Genomic DNA, 26,147 nt, shown 5'->3' with positions numbered 1-26,147 from the left:
ACACACATATAGTGTGTGTGTGGTCCAGTGATGAGCATTGTGTGTAAACCTTTTGGGATTCCAAATTGGACAAAAAATGCCAAACCTATTTTAATTGTNAATAAGTAATAATATTATTATATCATATATTTCAAAAATATATTATATTTGAGTGTGTATTATATGTATTGAGTTAATATTATGATGAAGAATATGAAACTGATTTGTCTTAATGTAATTTTTAGATAATTATAAATTTATTTTTAAAATATAATCAATAAAATAATCTTAAAATGAAAATAAAAATATGTAACAATAATTGGATTCAAAAACAATTTAGATAATGGGTAAAAGGATTTTATTTTATTTTATTTTAACATAGATCATACGATAATTACTTTATTTATAATAGTTCATGTGATAGAATTCCAATCATCCCTTATTTACATGATGCAAACCTCTAAAATTACAAATCAATATCAAAGATTGAAGAGAATTTTCACCTACAAATCAGATGAATTTACCTACCATCACCACCACTCTTCCTGATCAGTTGGAGAAAATCAACACCACAAAAAATGAAATCTCGTGCTACATACCATCATTCTTCTGCAATCGTGAGATTAGAATGACGAAATCGTTGCTCGTTATAGACACACGCCCCCGAAACTAAAAAAAGAACTCCAAAGACCAACACGAATAGCTGGAAGTTAGCAAGTAGCTCACCGCGAACTTCGTGTTCCGTCGAATGACATATTATTTCGCTTTCTCGAAGGCGACAACCCTCTGGCATCATCGAGCCGTAAAGGGTGAATGCCGTTTGATAGAACCAAAGGCCTTGAAGAGCTATGGCAATTCCACTGCATAAATCCACTGGAAAACTGGTTGGCAGGAGGGCGCCAGCGATTGTGGATAGGATACACAGACCAATAAGGACGACAAGGATGAAATGGTAATACCCTTCGAGTCCCTTGTGCGTAGTCGAGTGGAAGTAGAAGAGAAGGTATTCTGCAGTGAACGCTGCTGAGGCAATGAAGCATAACGCACCTTCTGGAAGTGGAAGATAGCTGACAAAGAAGTAACCAGCCTGCCTTTCATCATATAGTGTTTAAAGATAAAAATTGTTAAATCAATTTCAAATCATTGCCTGTTGGTAGGGGCAGATCAATGAATCCATGAAATTGCGATAAGATGGGGACAACTGAAAAGTTATTGAGAAAGTACAACCAGCAAGTTCAGAAAACTATGTTCACTTTAACCGTCTTGTTAGTTAGCTAGGATGAAAAAGCAGCTGCAATTGCAACAATCATACGAGGTAACAAAATCCTAAGTGAAAGTTGCCGTGAGATGTTCTTATCTAGCCTCCATCACCGCCTCAAGTTCGTTTAAAGACCTCCTAAACATCAATTCAAGTTTGTTAAAAGACCCTCAAAAAAATACAGCTACTTGTTAGTTGTTACATTTTTAAGGAAATGGTTTGAGGCTATTTAAAGGTTTGTGAGAATGGAGAAAACAAAAACCAACCCCATATCTTGAATCCTTTAACAAGATAGATCACTATATTTTGATTAAGCTTTGCTAAAACAATTTAACCTTAATTGGAAGAAACAGATAGGAAGAGTGCACAGAAGTAATAATCACCTTGTTTTCTCTGAGAGCAGTGTAACGACACCGAAGATGAAGAACATTAGTAGCATTCCAGAGTGCTCGAAATTGTTCATATGAGAAGGATTCAAGACTCCATTAACGAAGATCTTGAGATGGGTTGAATACAAAAATTCAATGCATAGATCAATGAAGCCTCCAACTGCAATAATGTAAAGCTCCAAATACTTGAACCTCCCCTCAAAACCAGGAACAGGGTTCCAAACTCTGACCTGAAACAATTTGGGATTCGACACATACCTAACTACTGAGCACCAAATATGCCAAATTCCAACAACAAGAAACAATGTCCCAGGAAGAACATGCCCTGGAAAAGAACCCATCTTTTTGGTGAACTAAATCAAGACCAAGATTTTCTGGTTACTCTAGTTCTTCTGAAATCAAGAATTCACTTTTCAGGCTATATGAACCAAATCAAGAAACAACCCTTTCCTCTAAAAACACACAACCTTAAAAAATAGAGTGCCAACAAATCCAAGAAAGTGTTTGTTCTCCTTTTTTCGCTTTCGCAGCCAACTCTTTTATGCTCCGTGAGTCACCCCACTACTCTCCCCCTCACCTCCTTCCCGGTCCGCAACTCACTAGCACGAACCACAAAACATGAAAATCTTAAATCCCAATAATCAAATCCGATAGGCCTAAATTTTTATCCCTGAATTCATCTATATTACACCTGTCCACAGAAATATATATCAAATTTTTAATAGCTGAACAGTTTCTTGAAAAACCGATCATATAAGTATTTTCTTGATCAAATGTACCTCCTAATTCAAGAAGAAAATGATTGTAAAGAAGAGAAAAGGAAGCCGATGAGGTTTGGTAAACCAAATTATTCCTCTCGGTGCAATTTTCAAAATTAAGAATCTTCTCAAACTTTGAAAATGAGACAGAGGCAAAACTAAAGTCAACAATGGATCGCTGGTAAGAAATTAACCAAATAACCAATAAAAAGGCAGTACAAAGAAAATTCAAACACCAAGCCCAGATCTATGGCGGCGGTTCATTTAAAGCTAAAATATTTAAAACGTGGACAGCGGACTCGATACGTCTGTGAAACAATAAAAATAGGAAAATGCAGGGCAATTGAATCCCATTTTCTCATGATATCATTACGTAATTTTAGCTCATAGTTTTCACATATTTGTGTAAATTTCAGTTAATTCAATCTGAAAACGACTGAAAAAGGGGAAAGAAAGAAGGAATTACCAGCATATATTTCAGCAAGAATTGTTCATATTGTGATCAAATCCATATGGGAAAAGAATCTTTAAAAAAGAATGATTTTTTTCACATGAAACTGAATCTTTCTAACAATTTTGTATTGATGGGGATCGAAGAGAGTCAATGGGGGTAAAAGTGATAAACACGGTGGAGGATATAAAGACGGCAAATTATTTAGGTATCATTGCATCTCTTTTCACGGTTGCACGTAAATCACCATGCGATGTTCATGTCACATTTTTTCTACCATAATATTATTACATTTTTTTTATTGAAATTAATTTTAATAAAAAAAAAGAATTTTTTGTCATACATAACAATATGTACGAACACAATAAATATAATATTCATATCAAATTACAAATGTCCAATATTCATTCTAAAAATTTATTAAACAATATTTCAAATATCTAATATTATGTTATACGCAACGTGTGTGCTTCAATCTCTAGTATATATTATCGACATCTCCATTGTCGTCAATACTAACGCTTATGCACATATATTTTAGATAAAATATAAATTTATAAATGATATTTTGCTATATTACAGCACGAGAAAGATGTATATTATTAAAAACTAAAATAAAAAAATTATGAATAATTTAAAAAATAATTACTATCTCCATTAAAAATATCATTTGAAAGTAAAAAAAATGATTATTTTTAATAATAGTTAATTTTACCGCTTAAAATTTTTTATTTGATATATAACAAGCATCATGAAAATAGAGAATTTTACGGCTTAAAGTTTTTTATTTATATATAACTTGCTGACATGATGTGTGTGTATAATATAATATTATATGTTAATATAAATAGTACATTTTTATTTTTCAATACGTTTATTTTTGACTTTTATATTTAAAAAATTATTTTTCTCATATTTATTTAATTATGATTTTTTATATCTAAAATAATATATAAATAAATTTATTTATCTTATCTATAATAGCTGAGAAAAATATGAACAAATTTGATGAGAAATGCTTAGAATTACTAATATACACATATAATCAAATTTACATATATCTATATAACATAAGAGTAATTTTGGGGAAAAAAAAATTAGTGTCCCTCTTATAAGGTCAACTATTATGTTTAATGAATTTTTTTTATGTTGAATATTATTTTTGTGAATTTCTAGATATTATTAAAATATAAAAATCATAGAATATTTCTGTAGTAGTTTTTTTTTATATTAGAGTGATATTGAAATTTTACTTCTCATTTAGGTTAAAAAATTCCCCAAAATCTATCGTATGTGATTTGATAGTAGCAAAATAAACGAGTAATTGAACTTAACAAATATATATTATATTATAAAAAATTTAACCCTGATAATTGATTAAATGTGCATAGCAAATTTCTTCCCAAATAACATTTTCACAAGATATCCTTATTTTTTTAAAAAAAATTAAATTGGTATTCAATAATTAACTTTGAATAATAATACCCTAACATCATTATTTAAAACAAAGTTTACTACATAGAAGATCACTTTTATGTTAATATTTAATATATGTGTGATGTAATCAAATAATATTGTTACCTGATTCAAACAAATTCCGATGATGATGGGATGCCGAATCCAGGTGTGAAACTGTCGATTTTGCAAACCTTAAAAAAAAGTAGGTTTTTTGTGAGGCGATCTCATGAATCTTTATCTATGAGACGGCTCAACTCTTCCGTTATTCACAATAAAAAATAATACTCTTAGCATAAAAAGTAATATTTTTTCATAGATAACCCAATTGAGAGATCCGTTTCACAAAATACGACCCGTGAGACCGTCTCACACAAGTTTTTGCCATAAAAAAGACGGTGGATCGTCGTCTGCATCACAAACTGAAATGTTAGAGCTGCCGGAGAATACCCGACGAAAACCCACTGACATTCCGCGCTATCCAAAACAAAACAAAAAAATAAATGTTGTAACGTCAAAAAAAATAAAACACAAAAGCCGCATGCCTATTTAAGTTAGTTACATGAATTTATTTGGTTTAAATGCTCGAGGTGTTATTTATTTTAGATTAATTGTGTGTATTTATTTGATATAATAAATGTTAATTTAAAAGCATATGCATTTTATTGCTTACTAGTACAATTTTGTTATTATATTTTGCCAGTTTGTTAGCGGTTACTTTGGCGATTTCGAATTCTAAAGTAATATATATATAATCAATAAATTTGGTTATAAAATTGACGAAAGAAAATATCATTTTTACAAGTTAGGAGTTCGAACTTGGCCGTGGGAAAGAAGACTAGAGAGTGCTCATGGTAATTTTAGAAACCTTGGGGATTTTTATAAATTTTGACGATATATATTTTTCCGAGGAATTAAATAAAAAATGTTCAATTTTTAAGAATTTAAATATTAGTATTTTTAGTTTTCTTTAGAAATTTGATTACATTTAGTTTTTTTTCTTCATAGAATATTTTATAAATTTTGACGATATATATTTTTCCGAGGAATTTGAAATAAAAAAGTTTCAATTTTTAAGAATTTAAATATTAGTATTTTTAGTTTTCTTTAGAAATTTGATTACATTTAGTTTTTTTTTCTTCATAGTATATATGTGTGTGTGTGTGTGTGTGTGTGTGTGTGTGTGTGTATATATATATATAGGTTTAAACCTTAATGGGCATAAACTACACTAAAACCCACACAACATTATACGATAAAGAAGAGAGGAGAGAAATAAGAGATGCGACTAAGGTTCAGAGAGAGAGGAAGAGTTTCCGATCCTTAAGAGATGTTTGAAATTTTTCTCATGTTTTAAGAAACTACACATTAATATTATTTTTGCTGGTGTTTTGATGCAAATTCTTAGCAATGTTAAATTTTTTAAAGACATTTTAGCAAATTAAAGAAAATTGGAGGACCACACGACTGTGAATTTGACAGAAAAATTGTTTTTCTTTAATACGAAATAAGATATCCTTAAGCTGAAAGATCCACAGAGTTTTTCTCTACCTTGCATGATTGGTGATATAGGTTTACACAAAGCTCTATGTGATCTAAGTACAAATATTAATTTTATGTTTTTTCTCCGTAATAATTATGACCCATACTTTTTGCCAATTTAGCTCTTAATACAGGATCATTCAAATCAAGTTTATTTAGGAAGTTTGGATTGAGAGATCCTAAGCATACCACCATGTCGCTACAGTTGGCAAATAGATCCATCAAGTACCCACGAGGAGTAATTGAAGATGTCTTAGTTAAAGCGGAACAAATTCATTTGCCCTGCAGATTTTGCGGTGGTTGATATGGAAGAGGATGTGAAGATGCCATTAATCTTGGGGAAACCATTTATTGTAACCGGCAAAGCCCTTATAGATGTGCAAGAAGGGAAGTTGAGATTGAGAGTGTGGGATGAAGAAATTACCTTTGATGTTTTTAATGCCCTTAAGCACACACTGCACAATCGAGATTGGTTTAGAATTGATGGTTTGGATTCACTTGTTTCCAGTTTTGTGCAGGATGCTTTGAAGGATTTGGTGGAAGCCACACTCACTACTATTTTAAGCATAAACTGAAGTTATAGCATACTTTAATGCAAATCCACCATGGAAAAAGCAAGTCAGATTGAGGCTGGAAGACCTTGGATAAAGGAGAGACTTGACACCTCAAAAGTCAAGCATAGAAGAACCACCAACCCTTAAGCTCAGACTTCTCCCTCCACATTTGAAGTACGTGTATCTAGGTGAGAACAAAAATTTATATGTTATGATATCTTCGTCTTTGACAGATGTGATGGAGAGAAAACTGCTGAAAATCCTCAAGGCCCAAAAGAGGTTGTATCTTACTTCAAATTATGTAAAGTCCTCATTTAGTGCTCGATCAACCTGGTTGTGAACCACACTAGAGGAAAGAAAAAGAGAATTCTCTGCCTTGCAAGGAATTTCCAAGGACGTTGCTGAAGATCAGGAGACAACCGAGGCAACAGCTAATCCTCACACAAAACAGTCAGAGAAATATACGTAACAGTTTGTACAAACACACATAGATACATAAATATAGGATATACTTATAGAGCAACATATAAAAATTAATCAAGACATTGTTTTTAAGGATGCTAAAGAAATAGATATAGAGATGCAGGAACAAGAGCAGAGACTTGTAAATAAATCAGCTTAACTTCAAGTTCCTAGTGATGGAATATATTCAATTATACAAAAATAAGAACATATGGAGATGGCATGCTAAATATGTTCTTTGACAACTTTTAAAATAGAGCAGAGGAGCCAGACCAACACAAAGAAAAATCACTTAATCAAGAAAAAGGAAGTACTTGAAATTTCTGATTAAGCACATGATCCAACTCCCTCAGCTCTAATTAGACATGTAGCTCATGCCACTCCAATACAATCAATAAAATTTGAGTTCTAGACCCCCTCTGATCCAATATTATGCTCAGCTTAGTCAACTGGCTAGCCATTATTTTGATAAAGCCAAATGGTCGGAAAATGCAGATCAGACGTTACCAATATCAACCTTAAGCTACTAGACCACTTCATCGATTCTCTCAGTCTCCAAGAGGGTCTATTATCCCTAGAGGATGCAGCAAAGGAGAAGGAGGTAGTGGCACGAGGCATTCAAATTTTGAAGATAATTAGCTTCAAGCAGTGCAGCCATTGTATTATCCTCAACCTCCTCCTCAATAGCAACAATAGCATGGCAGATCAGAACAGATAGAGAACAAAAAGGATCTATGATTAGGAAAAAAAACAGCTAGAAAAAAAGATACACTTAAATCCATAAAGTTTTTTTTCTTTTTTTCTTTTCTCCGATACTTCATAACTGTAAACACTTCCACTTTTTTATTACCAAAATCTTACAATTCTGCTCTGATCAAAGTAAACCACTCATTTACTTAAAGATCATTCCTAGTTTTTTTTCCGACTGCTTGAGTATTGCATTTATCCAAAAGGGAAAATTTGTATGATCAGTTTTGGATACTTACAATACTTAAAGTATTTATTGTTTCTAACCACTCACGTGCAGTCAAACCATAATCAGAGTATAAATATTATATCATAGGAGTAAGATCGGTGTCTCAGTCTTTCAGTTTTTGAATAAGAACATATAAATACAAACAAAGAAAGAGAATTAAGAGACATTATATCAGATAAAGAAGAAGCTCAAGAGATATCAAGACAAGATTACTAGACCGGATCAGAAGATCAAAGAAATTCAAATCAAATAAGTCTTTCAGAATACTCAATAGGTTAGAAGATATCTACTTGAGTATATTTTACACTTGACACTTCGAAATTTTTTTCTAAATGTTCAATATCAGATCAGAGCACATCAATTTAAGATTAGAAAATAGACCTGAGTACCTAACAGTTGTCCGTGCTTACATTAAGGATCGAAACGTCTCTCATTTATCAGATGAGGATGAGTGTATCATGACAAAAGTTGTTACACTTATCAAGTGATATCTGCACATAGACCCCAAAGATCGTATTCGAAGAGATAATAGTACAAGGAATTAATGTCCATTAAATTCGGTTGTACTATCAGTACCAGTAATAGCAAGTTTGTACTCTGCTGAAGATTTGAAAAATAGGGAATGTTTTTTAACGTTGGACTGAGAGGTATAAATACCCATCATTGGGTTATTTACAAAGTTACAAGAAATAACATCACAATCGACAATTAATTATCTTAGTATTCAAGAGCAATCAATAGCCTTCACTAATTTATTGTCCATATCGTGCTGATCTAAGAAACACCATATTTCAAGCCAAAATTTTATTTGCATTCCTCATGTGTTGTAACAGTACTCACTTGTAATTTGTACTGCTGTGTATTCTAGACGTGAAGTTTGAATGTGTTGCAATCCATCCTACTGTATGATTTGTGTGTGTTGTTTGGTGTCCTCCTTGTATTTCGTCCTGCTAAGTGATCTAGACGTGAAGTGAAATTATTTAAAACTGTAATCCATCCTACTAAGTGTTTTGGATGTGTGCTAGTGATATCTTCCTTTGTTTTAGAAAGAATGTGAAACGAAGAATAATACTACAACTTCTTGGATAGAACTGGGAAATGTAATACTTAACAAACTAGAGGTAAAAACATGAAATGAGGGGGGAAATATGTGAGTAGAAAACAAATTTAGCTATGGGATAATAATCATAATAATAATCATAATAATAATAATAATAATAATAATAATAATAATAATAATAGTAAATTATTATTATTATTATTATTAGTTTCCTGTTTATTAAATCATGAATTATTGATGTTATTATATGTGTATTATTGAAGTAATATTAATACTTAAATCTGTCATTGGATTTTTATATCAATATTATTTAAGTAAAATTGAATATATTTTTTTTATAACTTAATGGGCAATTGAATCTGGGATTGGGATGGAAAACCCGTCCCTGTCCCTGACTTGCTCTCGTTTTCATCCCTGCAGACAAGCGCTATCAGAGGTTCCCCGTGAAGCGTAGTGGGAGAGAAATAAAGGTTATGTTCAAAAAGTAATATTTAGAGACAAAGAAGTGTTTGGTCAGAGGACAATAGTATCGATAACTCTTCTGAGTATAAGAGTACCCAACAAAGACAGTTTTGACTGTCCATAAATCAAGCTTACAGTGGTTGGGATTATGACTATGGACAAACGCGGTGCATCCAAAGGTTTGAAGCGGAAGTTGGTGAGAGTGACAAATATGAGGGAAATGGTTAGTGAGAGTAGACAAGTGTCTTAAAGTTGAGAGGTCGAGTGGGTAATCGGTTTATGAGACCAGTGGATAATAAAATGGCATCCCTCCAAAGATACTTAAGAACATGGCCAATGAACACGATAGCATGAGCAACCTCCAAAAGATGACGATTTTTTCTTTCTGACACCTTATTTTGTTGTACATTATCGACACAAGAGCTCTGATGCAAGATTTCATTGTTAAAAATATAGTCACGAAGAAATGCATTAAAGCATTCTTTACGTTATCGGTACGAAAATATCTGAGAGTGAAATTCAGTTTGGATCATCTTATGGAACTCTGTAAAAAAAATTACTAACATTCGATTTATTATGAAGAAGATAAATCTATGTAACTAGTGTGTGATCATCAATGAACGTTATGAACCATAGTTTACCTTGAGACGTAATAATTGGAAAAAGACCCTAAATATCACCGCGAATCAAAGCGAACAATGTAGATGGTGTATATGATTTTGGAGCAAAAGGAGGATATGGTTGCGTCCGGACATAGACACTTGTGGGGAAACTAATAGGGATATAAACGAATCAAACCGTTTGTGAGCTATTCGAAGCTCGATTCGATAAAAGCTCGTTTGAGCTCGTTTAATAAAGCTCGTTAAGATAAACAAACCAAACTCAAGCTTTACAGTACTCGACTCGTTAGCTCGTGAACATGTTCGTTGGTAAGTTCATGAGTAATTTTTAGATGAAAAAATAATAGTTTTGATATTGATTTTGCATATTATTTATGAAATATATAGAAAAATCTATTAAATCTATTTATTATAATAAATTTACAAATTTTAATGAGAATAATATTTTTTTTTAAATATATAATTTACTTTTTAATTAATTTAATGAAAATTTAAATGTATAATTTATATTTATTAAGCTTGTTTAGGCTCGATAAAGACTCGAATAAGCTCGTGAGCCATGCATATATTCGTTTATAATCGAGCCAAATGCATGGTTCACGAGCTTATTCGACTCGATTATAAGCGAACCAAGCTCAAACATTCAAAAGTTCGGCTCGACTCGATTACATCCCTAGAAACTAGTGTTCACACAGGAGCAGCCTTTAGGGTTGCGCATGTACTTTCGAAATTACCACATTGTGTACTTTCTGAATTCTATTTATAAAGTTGCGGCATTTAAAATTTGCTTTGTACACACACATGGAGAAAGATTGCATGGTTAAGCACTTGTAAAATTTTAAAACTGTAGAGCGTGAACCAGATAAAAGACATGGAAACATGAATAAAACAATTTGCTGAGCTACCCTCTACTGATTTTCTTTTTCATTAGAAAGAGACGACGAAAGGTAAGAAAACAAGAAAATAGATAAAACTTTACAGTAGGATGCCCAAAAAACCAAGTTCTAAGACTGGTTGTATCACTCGAGACCCCTTTTCAACATTGTCACCTAGACGGGGTTTCAGATGGCTGGCTATTTAAAGCAGAACTAGAAGGAATAGAAGGTAAGACCCCGTTATCTTGAGGGGTCGATCCACCCCACTTAGTCTCTGCATCTGAAGGCTCGATGACATGAACTGCACCATCGCTCATGCCCAGTGCAAACTGATTTGGATCTGATGGATGAGCTGCTATAACCACTGGGAAGGTAATGTTGCTGCACAAGAAAAGTTTTTCCCCAAACAATTGAGAAGAGGACCATGAAATTACATTGAGAAGTGGGTAATATTCAACAGAAGAGGAATAAAAAAACTAAAGGTTGCAGCATGCATTACTGAAGATGATGGCAAATTTTCAATAGGTAACTTTCTTCAGCATCAAATTCGACCCAAGGGAGCGAGGTCAAGCTTTTTTAGGAAAATGGTTTCCAACATAATATCAGAGCAAGTATGTCACATGTCCAAACTCTTGGTGTGCAATCCCCTGTATATTTTATTAAGTAGATTTATGAAATTATTCATGGACCTTTGTAACTAAAGCATGCCAACCAACATACATGTCGATCTATATTCCCAGATTTACAGCATACAAGTAAGTGCAATAAAATATGAAGTTATTGTTAAGCCACCTCCCATGATTTTGGAAAAAGTTGCTTCTAATACAATATGTAAACCCATGTCGGTCGTCGTTGTAAGACAGTGGTGAATGGGGTGGAGTGGGGCAACTATGATGATAAAAAGAAACATTTCAATTAGTCTATCTCAAGAATTCACAAGTTTCTAGGATACTTGCATACCTGGAAACTGATGAAGATAAGTAAGCAGTTGGTGCTATCCGGCATCGAAGGCTTAAACTGTCCGCATCAAAGAGTCCAACAGCACCATCACAAAATCCAGTAATAATCATCATGCCGTCGCACGAATATATGGCACTGGAAATAGCAGCAGAAAGTGTGTCCCTCGGGTACCACTAACATTAATGTATCACTATATCAATAAATAATTTTTTTGGAAGGCAGAAACTACATTAACACGAAGGACTATTCATGGTCGTAAACTCTAACTATACCACGTGATGGAGTGAGTCTAGTGACAGAAAATACTACTTTCCACCCAAATATCTGAAATCTCACATAGGAGAAGAAGTTTGAAGACGTACAACAGTAGATAAACAAGTGAATTAGCTTTGATCTACTTCCAATTTGAAACAAATTCAAAGAGATATGATGATATACTCACCGATCTTGAACATTCCAGTTGAGCATCATAAATTGCAATTTGGCTTTCATGGACAACCAGAAGATGAGATTGATTATTATGGAACTGAACTCTCGTATCTCCTACAAGAGGAGAGGGATGCCCAGGAGGCGCCTGTACAGGCCGTGATTTCTTCTTCTCCCACCCATCCATGCTCCAGACACACAACTGCATTGATATTATTTAGAAAAAATTACCATGAAAAAATAATCATCAAGCATCATAACTCCAAATTGTTTCAACGTGAAAAAGTGTGCATAAAGGTTAAAAATATCTCTATAACAGTAGACTTGCCTGCGCATCAGCTCCAGATGATACCAATATGTTAAAACTCTGTGAAAATGCAAGCCCTGAAATTCGTTTTTGGTGACCCTTTAGCTTGGTTTTGACCTATTGCGTAAAGTTAACATAATGAGCGCCCAACATATCAACTAACAACATATCAACTAACAGAGTGACCCAATTCATAAAGGTCATAAAAATTGATGACATGGGGTACCAACAGCTTGCAAACCTTTCGTTTAGAAACAAGAGCAAATAAATGATGTATTTAAAACGAACTAAAGGTAATTTATGTCAATATCGATTCATCATTTATGCTGCTATTAAAGAGAGGATTAACTCAAACATTGTTCTCTTTCTTTTGACAACGCAAGACCATGAACGTTTTTTGCTCCCGTAGTCCACCAATGACAAAACAATGCAGCAACCATGAAAACATAGCTTCATCAAACTGATATACAGCCAAGGTTCTGATCATGGGGAAACAAAAAAGCTTACCTCGTCAACCCGGACATTGTATATCTGTATGGTAGAGTCTTCCATCCCAATAGCAATTATGTTGTTGTCCTGAGGATGAAATGCAAGATAAGTTGCTGCAGGAGGCGGTGGCATGAATGTCGTCATGACCTGAGCAGAATTGAACACTCATTAAATGAACACGCAAAGATGTCTAAAATGAAAATTAAACTTCAATAGATTTTGAGCTGAAATGTTGACAAACCTTAAAGGTCATCATGTTGAACAAGGAGACTTTCCCCCCTGAAGCCGACATTACATAAGAATCATTTTTTGACAAGGCAATACAGGAAACCGGGTCTTCTGTAGTTTTGACATCATTCGTATCATTAGACATGAGAGCCCCATTAGTAGGCTGCCACAGTTGTGGCACACTGGAGGCAGAAGACTGAACATGAAATATCAAAGGGTTACAAGAACTGTATAATACAAATTAAATCATGTTGAATAGAATACTCAAGTTCAACCTTTCCAGATGGGTTCCGTTCATTGCGCGGCCACTTCCACAACTTATGAACAGCATTGGTAGCCAACGCAAGCACAGCTAGACCAGAATTAGTGTACAGCAACCGCACAACCTGCAGGACATGGAGCTGGTTAAATATGATGGGGAAGGAAACAAAAAATACAAAAGGAGGCATAACGTATAGAGATTAGTCAAAATAGTTTCAAGAATGAAGAATATAGCATGCATCAAACAACTCAACTCTTACAACAATTACAGGTAAAGTATTAATTCAACATAGATAATGATGAAGATTTTTCCTCAATTTATACTTTCTTCCATCAAAGTTCGAAAAATTTTCCACGTAACATACCTTGCTAGCTGTCAGTGGATCAGGAAGCTTCAAAGTCTTGAGCTGAGATGAATCAGCTGTGTCTGGGAACTTCCAGCTTTTAACTTTGTCACCGGTATCAAGAATCCGTGGTTTTACATCAGCCACCCTACTACTTTCTACAGTGGCCTGTGATTTTTTCAAATGGAATGAGCAAATCAGTGAACGGTACAAAGATGTAATGAAATTTCAATTTGGATTCCACACTCATCAATAGACAGTACACTGAAATGAAAATAAGAGCATCACCATATTGCCAAGGGCCATTGATTGTTGAGTTCTATCAGTACGTTCGAGGATGGGCGATACTGAAGCAGAAACATTAGGAATGGGACCTAATGAACCAGCAATTGCTGGCTGCAATAGAAGTTGCATGTGAGGACTTAAAACTAAAAGTATGAAACATTTGAAGGATGGTACATGAGAGAATAGAAAATACTTTCACATTCACTGCTTCTGAAAAACCACGAGGCCCATCAAACACTCTGGTTTCAAGCATTCTCAACATGCGTTGCCCATCACCATTTGCCAAAACCTTAATTCCATTGTCACTTGTTGTAACTGCCAGCAATGAGCCTTCTTTGTTAAATCTTAACCTAGGGCTTGCCTGCAAGGAAAATGTCATCCATAGCAACTTCAGGACTATCCCCTTTCGCAGAACATTTCATATGCTGCATGAAGATCAAGGTTAATTTAAAAAAATACTAACAGGCAGTCCACCATCGCCATCTGTATAAGTAAGCGTGTTGGTATTGTCCATGTCCCAAAATTTTATCTGAAATTCATCACCAGCAGCTAAAAAACGGTTCCTTGTTGTGTCAAACTGCACTACACCCAAAGAACGCTTCCGAAAACCAGAGTATGTCCTCTTGATAGCTCCTTCACTCTCATTCCACTCAACAAGGTGAGATTCACCATCTTTGCTTGTTCCACAAGAGAAGAGTCTGAAAGGAATAATTATAAATATTTTATTAAATCTGAGTAATCATATGCCCAATAACATCCCTATAAAAATATCACCATACATTAAAACCTAACTAAGACGCACAAATTGCTGCTCCCCAACAACATTTATTTCAGTTTATAATTTATAATTCAACTACAACAGGAGAATCAAATTCTGTCATCATAACTCATCTCTTCTAATTTATGCGTGTGTGCCATCGTCAGATTCTCAGTTTCACAAGTTACATTTTTGGTACATTTCACAACAAATACTACTCCAGTGCAGTTTTCCAATAAGTCATCCAGAGCACATAAGACACTCATTACATACACTCGAGTGTAAGCTGGTCAGCTGAGCTCATGTGATAGAAAGACCACTTACTAACAGTGAGTGGAGATCATGACTCATTTTCTTTCAGCTACGCAGTTGTCCTGTAGACAAATGCAAGTATCTGATGTTGAAACTCTAGGGTAGACTATCATCACTTCTACAGCAGTAGATGGTTCAGGCACCTTCCTTCCCCAACTTCTTCCTGTCAATATGGTACTCAGTTGATCAATCCCTTTGGCCACAACTGGACCACGCAATAACTCAATCAACTCGATATCCACTTCTTTTGTTTCTTCGAAACAGTATCAAGCTTAACAGTTGGTTTATCTCACGTTTACCAGCAACAGAACGGGAGAGTTGATTATTTGTCTTGTATTCCCCCATCGTCTTTACTTGCTAAAAGATCAGATGAGCATTTGCTTTCTAGGTTACAAGTAACAACTCTTCTCATCTTCAAATCCAGGTGAAGACCAACTTTGGGTGCTGGTGCATTTCTATTGAGTATGTCCTGCTTACAGGGAGGGGTTTCTTTGACTCGCATATATGGCTGAAAAGTGATCTATTTTTTTAGCAGAGTCACCCCCGCTCGTAGACAATCAACTTCAAAAAATTTCAGTGATTTCCAAAGAATTCCCAACTTGCACAAGCCTAACTATGAAGTTGGATAATATCATGAAATGACTCCACATATAATGGTTTCATGTCTTCACATGCTTATTTCAATACCTTGGTGCATGACGCTGAAACCCAGCCAATTCTAGTTCTAGATTTCATATCATTACATTTTCTGGCATGTTAAAAAGTGAAATAACAATGGTGATAAAGGAAGTCAAATATATTCTTTTTGTAGAAATGCACAAAGTAGGAAAACTAAATTTGTCAGTCACGATGGTACGCGAAAAATATCAAAACAGGATTTTAATGCACCTGGTTCCATCAGCGCTGTATGCCATTGTTGTGCACCAAAGTCCAGGGGCATCGTAATCTACTCTTGATCCCAAGGAATCATAAAGCCATGCCTTTATTTTCCCATCAATAGCAGTAGAAAATATAAACTGCAGATTGAATAGATTCAGATCGCCCTCCTTTCATGAATTCAAATCACATATTCCAAATAAAGATCATTAAGCAAATAGTAGAAGACCTTAGCCTGAAATAAGAGAGATGACAAAAACTACTAATCTACCTGAATATTCTCTTTATAGTGAGGACAGACAGAATATACGGGAGCTTCATGGCCTTCAAACGTATACTGCCTGCGACCAGCAACAGCATCCCACACCTGTAACACAACAGTTTGTAAACTTTCAAGTAACAAAGAGTAAGACTCTATCAAGTTTCATATGGCTGATACCTTTATCGTCTTGTCATCCCCACATGTAACTATGCACAGCTGCTTATTGGGATGTGCAAAGGCAATATCATTAACACCACCAATATGAGCATCAATCTACAGTTTGAAAAATGTCATCACTACTTGAAACTGTGTTTGTAAGAGAGAGAGAGGTTTTAGGTAATCCTCACTTCCAAGTGTTGTCTCAACTCTCCAGCTGGATTATAAGTATATATCTGAACAATGTGTTTGGAGAAAGCAACACCTTAAAAAGTAAAATATTTAAAAAATCAGTAACTTCTAGACCAAGTCAAGAAGTCGAAATTTTAAGCAGGGTCTCAAAACACCATGGCTTTTTTTACCTAGTATAGATCCATCTGGGCCCCATACACATCTATTTACTGATATGGTAGCATCTTTAACCAAAGTTGTCTGAACAACAGCACATTAAATTTTAAATTAGATCGACGATGAGAACCTAAAAAAGTCCCAATTTTCAAAACAAAAGAGCTAAGCATTAAATGTTTTGTGGACACTCACTTGGAATGGCATTGAACAAGCTGATATGTCCCAAACCTTAAAAGTTTTAAGTGCTAGCCTTTCTCGGGACCCAACTTCCCATATGCTAATATCACCAACATTTGTTCCAACTACAATGCAGATAGCAGTTGGCACAAATTCAAAAATACTCCGAGTTGCATATTACTAACTCTATGTTTATATGCTTGCAGAGACACGTAGCAGTAAATGACATTCACACAGTGCTAAATTGCAGCCATCAAAGTCAATATGAGAAGAAAATAGATTCCATCAAAGACGCAAAAGCTATATCGAAAAGAGCAATGAAGGATCAACCTAGAAGAACAGTCTGCTGTTGTGGATGGAAGTCCATGCTCATGACATTAGATCCTTGGTTAAGGTTCCGTACAACAGTTTTGGGAAGGTCATCCGGTGAATATATGTTCGAAGGATGAGAAGATCCAGAAAAGGAAACCTACAGTACAAAAAACAGAGAATGAAATTACAGAAGTGTCTTAAGAGTATCCAAACTACGAGGCTATGATGATGGGGAAACAGAAAATGCAATATAACATTATTAATGGATTAAACTATTTTCCACACCTCATCAGGTTGCCCAGACCGAAAGCGTTTGATCAAATGCTCAGAGTCAGCGGTCAGATAATCCATTCCCGGACCACCTGGAGGAGCCCTCGGATGTTTCAAAAATGCGGCTGAAAATAACAAGGGATAGAACATATTTCATCAAATCATTAAATGTGAGACAATTCCTTTTATTGCAGCTAACTAACCAGAATTAGGTGCTTGAACGAGACCAGGAGGCGCTCCTGCAACAGCAGCGTGAGGAATGGACAGGTTAGCACTTGACATCCAGCACACTATAGCACTTGGGGAAGGAGAAACAACTGGCTGGAAAGGCTGGCAAAAGAAAGAAAGAAAGAAAGAAAGAAAGAAAATATGAGATGCCAAGGAGTATGATATCATTTTGAAAAAAAACCATACTCGACTTACACCATGGCCTCCAAGAGGTGGAAAAACACCAGGTTTAGGAACTGGTCCAGTGAGAGGGTTGTTAGCAGGAGGGGGGCCACGTGTCCCATTACTTGAAGCACAAGTATGATCTGTAAAGAGTGTTTTAATATCCGGATTTGGACGTGGATTCTTGCAAAGCTGATGCTGCCAGTTTAAACTGAAAATCCAAGAAAACAAAATATTTGACATTCTTACCACAAGTAGAACCGCTTAGCAGAAAAATCAGATATTCATACTTGAATATCAGTACATACCTTTGGTTTATCAGTGTTCTTAATCTTGAAGCCTTAAAGGCAGGAAATGCAAGTTTGTCCCGAAACAATGGGTTAGCCTCTATAAGCTTTTTCAGTTCAACCAGCATGATATTTCTCGCAGATTTAGTATCCCCATATTTGGAGAGCTGCTCATTCTGCCTAATATATTATAAATGAAGCAATAGAAAAGTATTACTAGAGACATGGAAAAAAGCAGTAGAGTTAACAACCCAGAGTTACCTAAAATTGTCAAGGGCCAATAACTGGGTGATCTCTTTAAAAAGATCTTCGTTGAATGATGCAAAGACCTTAAGATCCCTCACAAGAATCTCAACAGCTTTTGCTCGGTCTAGTCTGCAAATTATTGGACGTATTTAATTTAAATATAAAAAATTATGAACAAGATATATACAAAAGATATCAGAAATGGTTTGGAATGAAATGTACCTATCAAGAGCTTCGAGATACTTCTGCTTTCTAATTTCAAAGAAAATTTTCATTGAATAACGATTATCCTCAACTTTCGTGAATCCACTTAAATATTTCTCAACTTCCTCCCATTCACCTGCCTGAACTTGGTCCTCAAAATACTTCATATTGAAGAAAAAACCAGATTCTTGCTCCAACCTAAGATGAGTAAATGCACAATTCCAAAAATTAATTCTCTTCTCAACCAAAACGAATATAATTTTCAAGAAACAGTCGATTTCACATGTTTTTCCGGTCAATAATTAGTGGTTCATGTTATGGAAATAAAAAGTATGCGTATATGAGTATAAGGGGTTTCTTCTGTAGAAAAAGAACATGAATATGAAACTATAAAAAGTCAGACGACGCTGATGCATCACATTAAACACCCATATGAGCATACCTGTTCTCTATCTTAATTCCAGTGGTATTGTACTGAAAAATGAAAAAAAGAAAATTGACATCCGATATCTCAGGCAAGGTTCCCAGTGAATTCTTTCCATTTCACGGAGTTGTTTCCTATGAACTCATTGCATTACAGGAAAATGCAAAAGTGACAGCTTCTTCCGTCCATTAAATGTATCCATCTAAGGAATAAACCAACAAAATAACTTACTTGTGCACTGTCTCCTTGAACTTCTCTTCATCCAAGAACTGCAGTATTAAGAAAACCAGTTCTCGACTCAAGGACGACATGGTGACGCCTCCCGGTACCCCCAACCACTCCAGCGCAAATCTCCACCAGTGACCCCTGAAGATTAAATAGAAAGGAAACTTGTACACCACCTATTCTATCAATATTCAGACAAGGTACAACATTTTTCTCTGACAAACCCAACAAATTCCCCAAAAGTCACGATATCCAAATCTCAGACCGCGCTATGCAAGAATCAATGTAATTTAAAGGCGGGAAAATCAAATTCCTACAATCAAAAGAAACATAATGTGTTCGTATATTTCAGTAACAACTCAAAAAAACAGAACAAATCTTCTTCTGCCTTCACTGCCAAAATGCCAGAGGCAAGTACTGCTCTTTCCAAATACCTACCAGAAAAAAAAAACACAACAATAATCTAAACTTCAGAAATCACCCCCACCAAAGAGTCGGAAGCTCCAAACTTCAAACAAAATAAACCTTCCCACAATGCAAAAAAAAAAAATCAAAAATTTAAAGAAGCCCACCTCACTTTCTCCTCAAAATCCGTCTTCCACTCAAGACCCAAGAAAATTTTAATCAAATCGTACGCTCCCTAGATCTGAGCACACATTCCGGTGAATCAAAAGACAGAATCACTCCCAATGCCTCATAATTCAACCATGCACAAAGCTAGGGTTTTTCTTTAAAGAAAGACGCCTCCTTTTCTCACTATTTCCTTTGCTACACATACACAGTACTTGCCTCCTTTGTACGTTTCCACCCTTTCTCTCTCCAATTCTATATATGTAATCGTGCGTAAATCTAAACGTGGGTTCTGGAATTGAAAACGCTTGTTGTGTTGACCGTGTAGTATATATATAGACAGTGTGTGTGTGTGTGGATTTATTTGCGTTACCACCTGTCGGCTGTCGCTCAGCCACACATGAATATGATTCCATTTGCCCAAGGTAAGATTTGGGTTTTTCTTGGACATGAACTTATATTTCAAAATATCTCAAATTATTTTTGATTTTATGATTCAATCATTTGAGGGTATTATCAAATTCTAACTTTTAAATTAAAATTCCATATAATTGAAATAAACTAAAGCTTGCATTCACCTCCTCAAAATTTAGGAATTTTTAAAGTCCGATGAATATAAAGATATGACATATTCAAGAGTGTGTAACGGACTTAGAAAAAAAAAAACTTACCTTTATTTTTCTATGCATTTTGTACCAAAAATTTTAATGTTCGGTATCAAATAATGGAGATGAGTTTTTTTTTTTTTGTGAATTTAGATGGTTTTAAAAAAATTTAAAATATAGTGATACAACTAAGATATAATCTGATGTAGCAAAAAAATTTAATTGATCGAATTATATAGATCGGGTAAAAAGATCCGAAACTACTTGTAAACTGATCCAATTGGTCGTAGACTGGCTCTTAAACTGGCTTGGGCTTTAGTGAGAGTGCTATTAAAAAGTGGTTAATAAGCTTGGACTTTTGTAGGTGAAGTAGGCTAAATAATCAAATTGACCTTATAATTTGTCATCTCTTTTATAGTCCATATTACTTCTTGCTATGACTTGCAGTATTTTTTAATTGTCGATGTGAATTCTTATCGTGATTGTTGCTCATAATTGGTTCATGAGCAATAACGTAATGCTTAACGTGTGGTACTTGGGAGTGGATCAGGTTTCCAAGATTTTGTCTTGAAAAACTCACCTCTTGGATGGTGAGGTATTTCAAGACTTAATTTTATCATTATGACCTCTTACAAAATCAGGGATTTAGATTTCCTGCAAGGTTGGTCGTGCATCTTATGCTTGGATATTTTTTTACCAACTAAACGGGTCTATAACATTTTAGCTAAACATTCTTTGATTGGAGATGCATTATGCTATATGTGAAAATAAATTTGTTGATAATAAATCTATTAAACTTCAAAATAATTGTGATCACAACCTAAGTGTTTCCAATATGCAAAACAAGGATAATGATGTTAATAAAGTATTCAAAGAGTTGACACTCTTGAGCGTAGAATTTTTTCAGGTTGACGTGGCTTTGAGTCGTTCGCTCTTATTTCTTTATACTTGAGGATTTCTCTTCCACCCTTCTTCTCTATCCCAAGTATTGTGTCTCAATAGATTCTTCTACGCGTATATATTTTCGGTCTTTTCTAATAATTCTTCCAATGTTGTTGAGGACTTCCCGACTATCGACTCCTTAAATTTTTGTGGCAAAGGTTTTGCCGCATTATCCCAACTAGCAAGTGATGGTTAACATGAAGAACCTCGTGGACAACTTGCGAAAACCATTGCACATACTCTCGCAAGCTTTCCATCTCCTTTTGAATTATTGTAAACAAGTATGCCAGTGTCTTTGGATATTTCTTGTTGATCGAGAACTGATAGAGAAAATGTTGAGTTAACTATTCCAAACTTCCAATGGTTCAGGGAGGTAGTTTGTTGAACCAGACAAGTGTGTGTCTTGACAGAGTGGTTCGAAAAATCTTGAAGTAAGTGGCATCACTTATGTCGTGCAAATTTACTTTCGCATAAAATATGTCGAGGCGATCTTGTGGATCACCTTTAGTTCATATTCTGGGAGGTTAGTATTTTCATTCCCGTGGCAGTGACTCAGCCAAGATGGTCGTAGTAAATGGGATGCGTTGAGCGGGCAGGATTGCCTAAGACTTATCTTCCCTATTCATTGTGTGGGAGCCATGGCTAGGATTAGGTGTAAGGACTTTTACGTCCCGCGAAGGGGTGCCACGTTCATTAATCTGTGTCTTGTCATCTCTATGGGTTGTCTTCTTTTTGGAATTAGATGGTGGAACCTTTGCTTCATCTCTTGCTTTCTTTCGTGCCTCGTCTTTCAAGCTATGAGTGGATGAGTTGTCGTTGACGACCATTTTTCCTGCCCTACAATTCTGTTGGGATTCTAGGAATTGTACCACTGCTTCAGCCGTTGCACGGGTGGTGGTATCCTCCAACATGGTTCCCAATGCCTCCTCCGTGATTCGCATCCCTGGTGGTCATGGTTCGTCGGAACTGTCGCGGGACTCGTCGCGGCTACCACCGTTCCAGTTCCAATATTTCGTCACGGAACGGTCGCGGCGCGGACTTACAAAAAAAAATAATTCAAAATGTTAGTAAAATCNACACTCAACGTTTTGTACTGGAACTTTGACGCGCTAGGGGCCGTTCTCGTTCCAGAACGGCCGTTCCGGCTTTGACCCGGCCGCTCCGGTGAACCATGCTGGTGGTGGCTGGGTCACTAGAGGCGATCGTCCACCGCCACCAGTAATGTGAGAGCGTGCGATTGAGTATCCATTCTCAATGACGAGGTCTACGGGTTACCACAGATGGCGTCATGCTATGTTGCCTGTTGGAATATTTTAAGTTTTAGTGATTGAACAAGGTTGTTAATCCAATAGATAATTACAGAGCCTAACCGAACTAAATTCAAGGAAGAATACTGGTTTTTCATAAAAAGAAGAAGTTCTCTAAGAAGCCTAACTGATTACAAAGCCAGACTAGTAAAGCATAACAAGGATACTGATAACCAAATCGATTCAAGATTGACTTACTAAGAACCCAACTGAGAAGAACAAAATTTCAATGTTGTTAACCAAATAATAATATTTTTGAGATAAATTTATTCACCTCCTCTAAATATATTTTTGATCCTAACATAGCCAAAAAAATGTAATTGTTTAAATCATGTAGACTAAGGTAGGAAGATCTGATAGGCTCGTAAATGGGTCCAAGTAGCCGATAAAAATAGCAAACATTGTGGGTTGTCAACTACGTCATGAACTAACATCAGAGGCGTCAGGAGTTTTCCAGTCTAGACATTCCGACGCTCAAACCAGATCACAGTTCACATATATTCTCTGAAATTTGGAGAGCTCAAATAGGCAATATGGTAATGTACCTTGGATAATGAGGATGTTCTTCTATTTATAGATTTTTTAAGAGTGCCTAGCGGGCTTGGGATTTTGTAGACGAAGTAGGATAAATAATTAAATTGATATATAACTCATCAAAATTGTAACAACGTAATTAAATTTAGGGCTTCTTTATTTTGATGGATGAGATTTGATGTGATGACAATGTATATGAGTATTAATACGTTTGAGTTGAAGATTAGATAGTAATTGACAAATAATAAAATGTATAGTTTGATTGATTAAATTATGGATAATGTGGTAAATTATAATTTTGTATTTTAAATAATTAATAAATGTATATAAAAGTTCTATGTTAAGGGTAATATTATATTCATTTATTTGATTGATGTATGGTAAATAATTAATGTATAGATTAATAAATGTAAATAAAAAGATATATATTAAGGGTAAATTGTAATTTTATATGCAATGATGAGTAGGTCTCCTGTGAGACGGTCTCACTAATCTTTATTTGTGAGACGGGTCAACCCTGCCGATATTCACAATAAAAAGTAATACTCTTAGCATAAAAAATAATTTTTTTATGGATGACCCAAATAAGAGATCCGTCTCAAAAAATACATCCCGTGAGACCGTCTCACACAATTTTTTGTCTGCAATGATTTAATTGATATATACTAAATAATTAATGTATGGATTTATAATTTTTACTATTATAAGAGAGACATCAAATTTTTTTCCCAAATTTGCTCGTATATTATGTAGATATGTAGATTTAATTTTATGTCCATATTAGTAATTTTAAGAATTTCTCATAAAAATATTCCTTATTTTTCTCAACTAAATATTATAGATAGGTTCAATTAATTTATATATTAACATCATAATTAAATCAATTAAGAAAATTATATTATATATATATAAATCGTAAATAAAGTACTAATTATTTGAAAAATAAAAAAATATTATTCATATTTAACATAAAAAAACTAAATATATTATATTATACACACACATCACGGATGCGGTGATGTTAGTTACATGATTACATTTAAACAAATTTGACTAGGATAAAAAATTCTCATCAAATCAAAGTAAGTAAACATAGTATGTATTTTATGGTGGTAACAAAACTATATCATATTCTACATTAGCATGTATCATAGTTGTGCAAAAGTCGGAAGTTGAAATAAAATGCTTGTTGTAATGTAATTTCAATATTGTATATCATATTATATAATAATACATTTAGGGACCGTTTGATATGTGAGATGTGATAATTAAATGATTAATAATTTGATTGATATGTGGTAATAACGAATGATGTGTAATATTATGTGATTAATTATTTCATGTGTGGTAGAATTTTTATTAGTGAGATAAATTTTGTTTTGACCAAAATACCCTGCATACTCAATCAAATTCTCACAAAGGACAGAAAGTACCCTGCAATACTCAATCAAATTCTCACAATCGAATTTCACACAAAATACCATATTCTTTCCACCAAGCACATAAAATATCTTCTCCTCCCAAAATGTCTTCCACGCTAATTTTTCTTATTTTACAGTGATTCCAAGGAAAGGAAGCCTGAAAACACGCAATAATCAACGACGACTTGTGATTATGATTGTCTATGAGCATTCACGCATCTGCAAATACTCCAAAATTTTTTTGTTTTGAAGTTTTACACAGAGCAGACAACTACTTAGTTCTGAAGATGGGTTGCAATCTATGGGAGAAGGCTGATTGTTGTGAGTAATTTTATTTTGAAAATATTCTGATTTAATTTTTTTTGTACATAGAAGAAATCATAGATCCGTCGGAAGCTGTCGTGCAAACCCAGTTGAAGAAAACATCGGAACTTAGGAATAAGATTTTCTGTCAGCAATGAAGACAGAGAGAGTGAATGAGAATCTAGGTTTAGCAATTGTGAATTTTTTTTGATTTAAAATGAAGGAACAATTTCGTATTTTGTTATCAATAATCCTTGGTACTGGGGAGGGATTGCTATAAGCAGATTCGTAGACTTCTTTTCCAATATGAACTGTAGAAATAATCTATCACAATGACAGTCAAAGCCCTTTAAATCAAGTCAAACATGGGCTAGAAAATCTATCGAGTCTTAATCAACCATAGCAAACATGTCCTTAATTTTTTACTCAACATGAATTCAACCAATGATTCAACCGCTATTTAACTGGTTGAACTAGTGACCCACAACTTTGAACGGGTCGATGCTTGGGTGGGTTTTAAAAACTATACTATCGAGCTCATAAGGATATGAGATAGCATGAGCTCCCGTATTATGTCCCGCCTTTGAACACATTGAAGTGTTTGTGCAATTTTATTAAATTTTGATAGTTTTTGACTTATTTGAAAACATTGTGACCAAAGTGAATTTTCAGTAATCGAACTGATCGAATTTATTTAAAAAAAAATGAATTTATACATAATCTATTGGATCAATTAATATTGTTAGACCAATTAAGTTTTGGTAAGTTAAAAGACTATTGAATTAAAATATTTGTAGTGAATGCTATGTAATTTTCTGAAAGTATTTTATACGAGATATATTTGGCAATGGGATGTTTGGTGCAGGTTCTGATCAGTACACAACAGGCTTAAGATCGCTATGTAGCAAGTTTTTTCTAGCAGAACTGATATTGATTCAGATTGAGCAGGCTGAGTTTTCTTATTATTTTCTTACATTAATTTCGTATGAGCATCAAGAATCACATTAGGTAATGATTCATTGATCTACCAAAAATTTGGTTGTTCTAGTTTCTCCCCATGAAACAAATTTTTGGTGAA

The 26,147-nt window shown here is 34.5% G+C and overlaps 2 protein-coding genes across 5 annotated transcripts; both read right to left on the bottom strand.

The window, feature by feature from the left end:
• Nucleotides 1-361: 361 nt before the first annotated feature.
• Nucleotides 362-3,024, bottom strand: LOC140987097 (uncharacterized). Of its 2 annotated transcripts, XM_073455489.1 has the most exons (3): nt 2,851-3,024; nt 1,621-2,317; nt 362-1,070 (listed from the first exon to the last, which is right to left on the bottom strand). In XM_073455489.1, exons 2-3 carry the CDS (start codon nt 1,965-1,967, stop codon nt 581-583), a joined length of 837 nt encoding a protein of 278 aa, XP_073311590.1. In that variant the 5' UTR covers nt 1,968-2,317; nt 2,851-3,024; the 3' UTR covers nt 362-580. The 2 variants fall into 2 exon arrangements, with proteins under 2 accessions (XP_073311590.1, XP_073311591.1); XM_073455490.1 differs by lacking the exon at nt 2,851-3,024 and having other exon boundaries at nt 362-1,046; nt 1,621-2,836.
• A 7,754-nt stretch (nt 3,025-10,778) lies between these two features.
• Nucleotides 10,779-20,323, bottom strand: LOC140987478 (protein TOPLESS-RELATED PROTEIN 2-like). Of its 3 annotated transcripts, none has more exons than XM_073456000.1 (26): nt 19,960-20,321; nt 19,394-19,821; nt 18,757-18,936; nt 18,550-18,663; nt 18,310-18,468; nt 18,035-18,212; nt 17,839-17,941; nt 17,627-17,736; nt 17,360-17,498; nt 17,045-17,154; nt 16,867-16,936; nt 16,696-16,769; nt 16,526-16,621; nt 16,358-16,453; nt 16,099-16,226; nt 14,605-14,839; nt 14,335-14,502; nt 14,145-14,252; nt 13,878-14,024; nt 13,527-13,637; nt 13,265-13,447; nt 13,042-13,170; nt 12,556-12,651; nt 12,244-12,429; nt 11,802-11,974; nt 10,779-11,222 (listed from the first exon to the last, which is right to left on the bottom strand). In XM_073456000.1, the coding sequence occupies exons 2-26, from the start codon at nt 19,471-19,473 to the stop codon at nt 11,012-11,014; spliced, it is 3,384 nt and encodes a 1,127-aa protein (XP_073312101.1). In that variant the 5' UTR covers nt 19,474-19,821; nt 19,960-20,321; the 3' UTR covers nt 10,779-11,011. The 3 variants fall into 3 exon arrangements, with proteins under 3 accessions (XP_073312101.1, XP_073312100.1, XP_073312102.1); XM_073455999.1 differs by having other exon boundaries at nt 17,815-17,941; nt 19,960-20,319; XM_073456001.1 differs by lacking the exon at nt 10,779-11,222 and adding an exon at nt 11,274-11,488 and having other exon boundaries at nt 17,815-17,941; nt 19,960-20,323.
• Between the last annotated feature and the right edge of the window lie 5,824 nt (nt 20,324-26,147).

The sequence above is a fragment of the Primulina huaijiensis genome, chromosome 11 (genome assembly GCF_012295235.1).
Source record: "Primulina huaijiensis isolate GDHJ02 chromosome 11, ASM1229523v2, whole genome shotgun sequence".
NCBI classification, from domain to species: Eukaryota; Viridiplantae; Streptophyta; class Magnoliopsida; order Lamiales; family Gesneriaceae; genus Primulina; species Primulina huaijiensis.
This window is presented reverse-complemented; position numbering and strand designations above follow the sequence as displayed.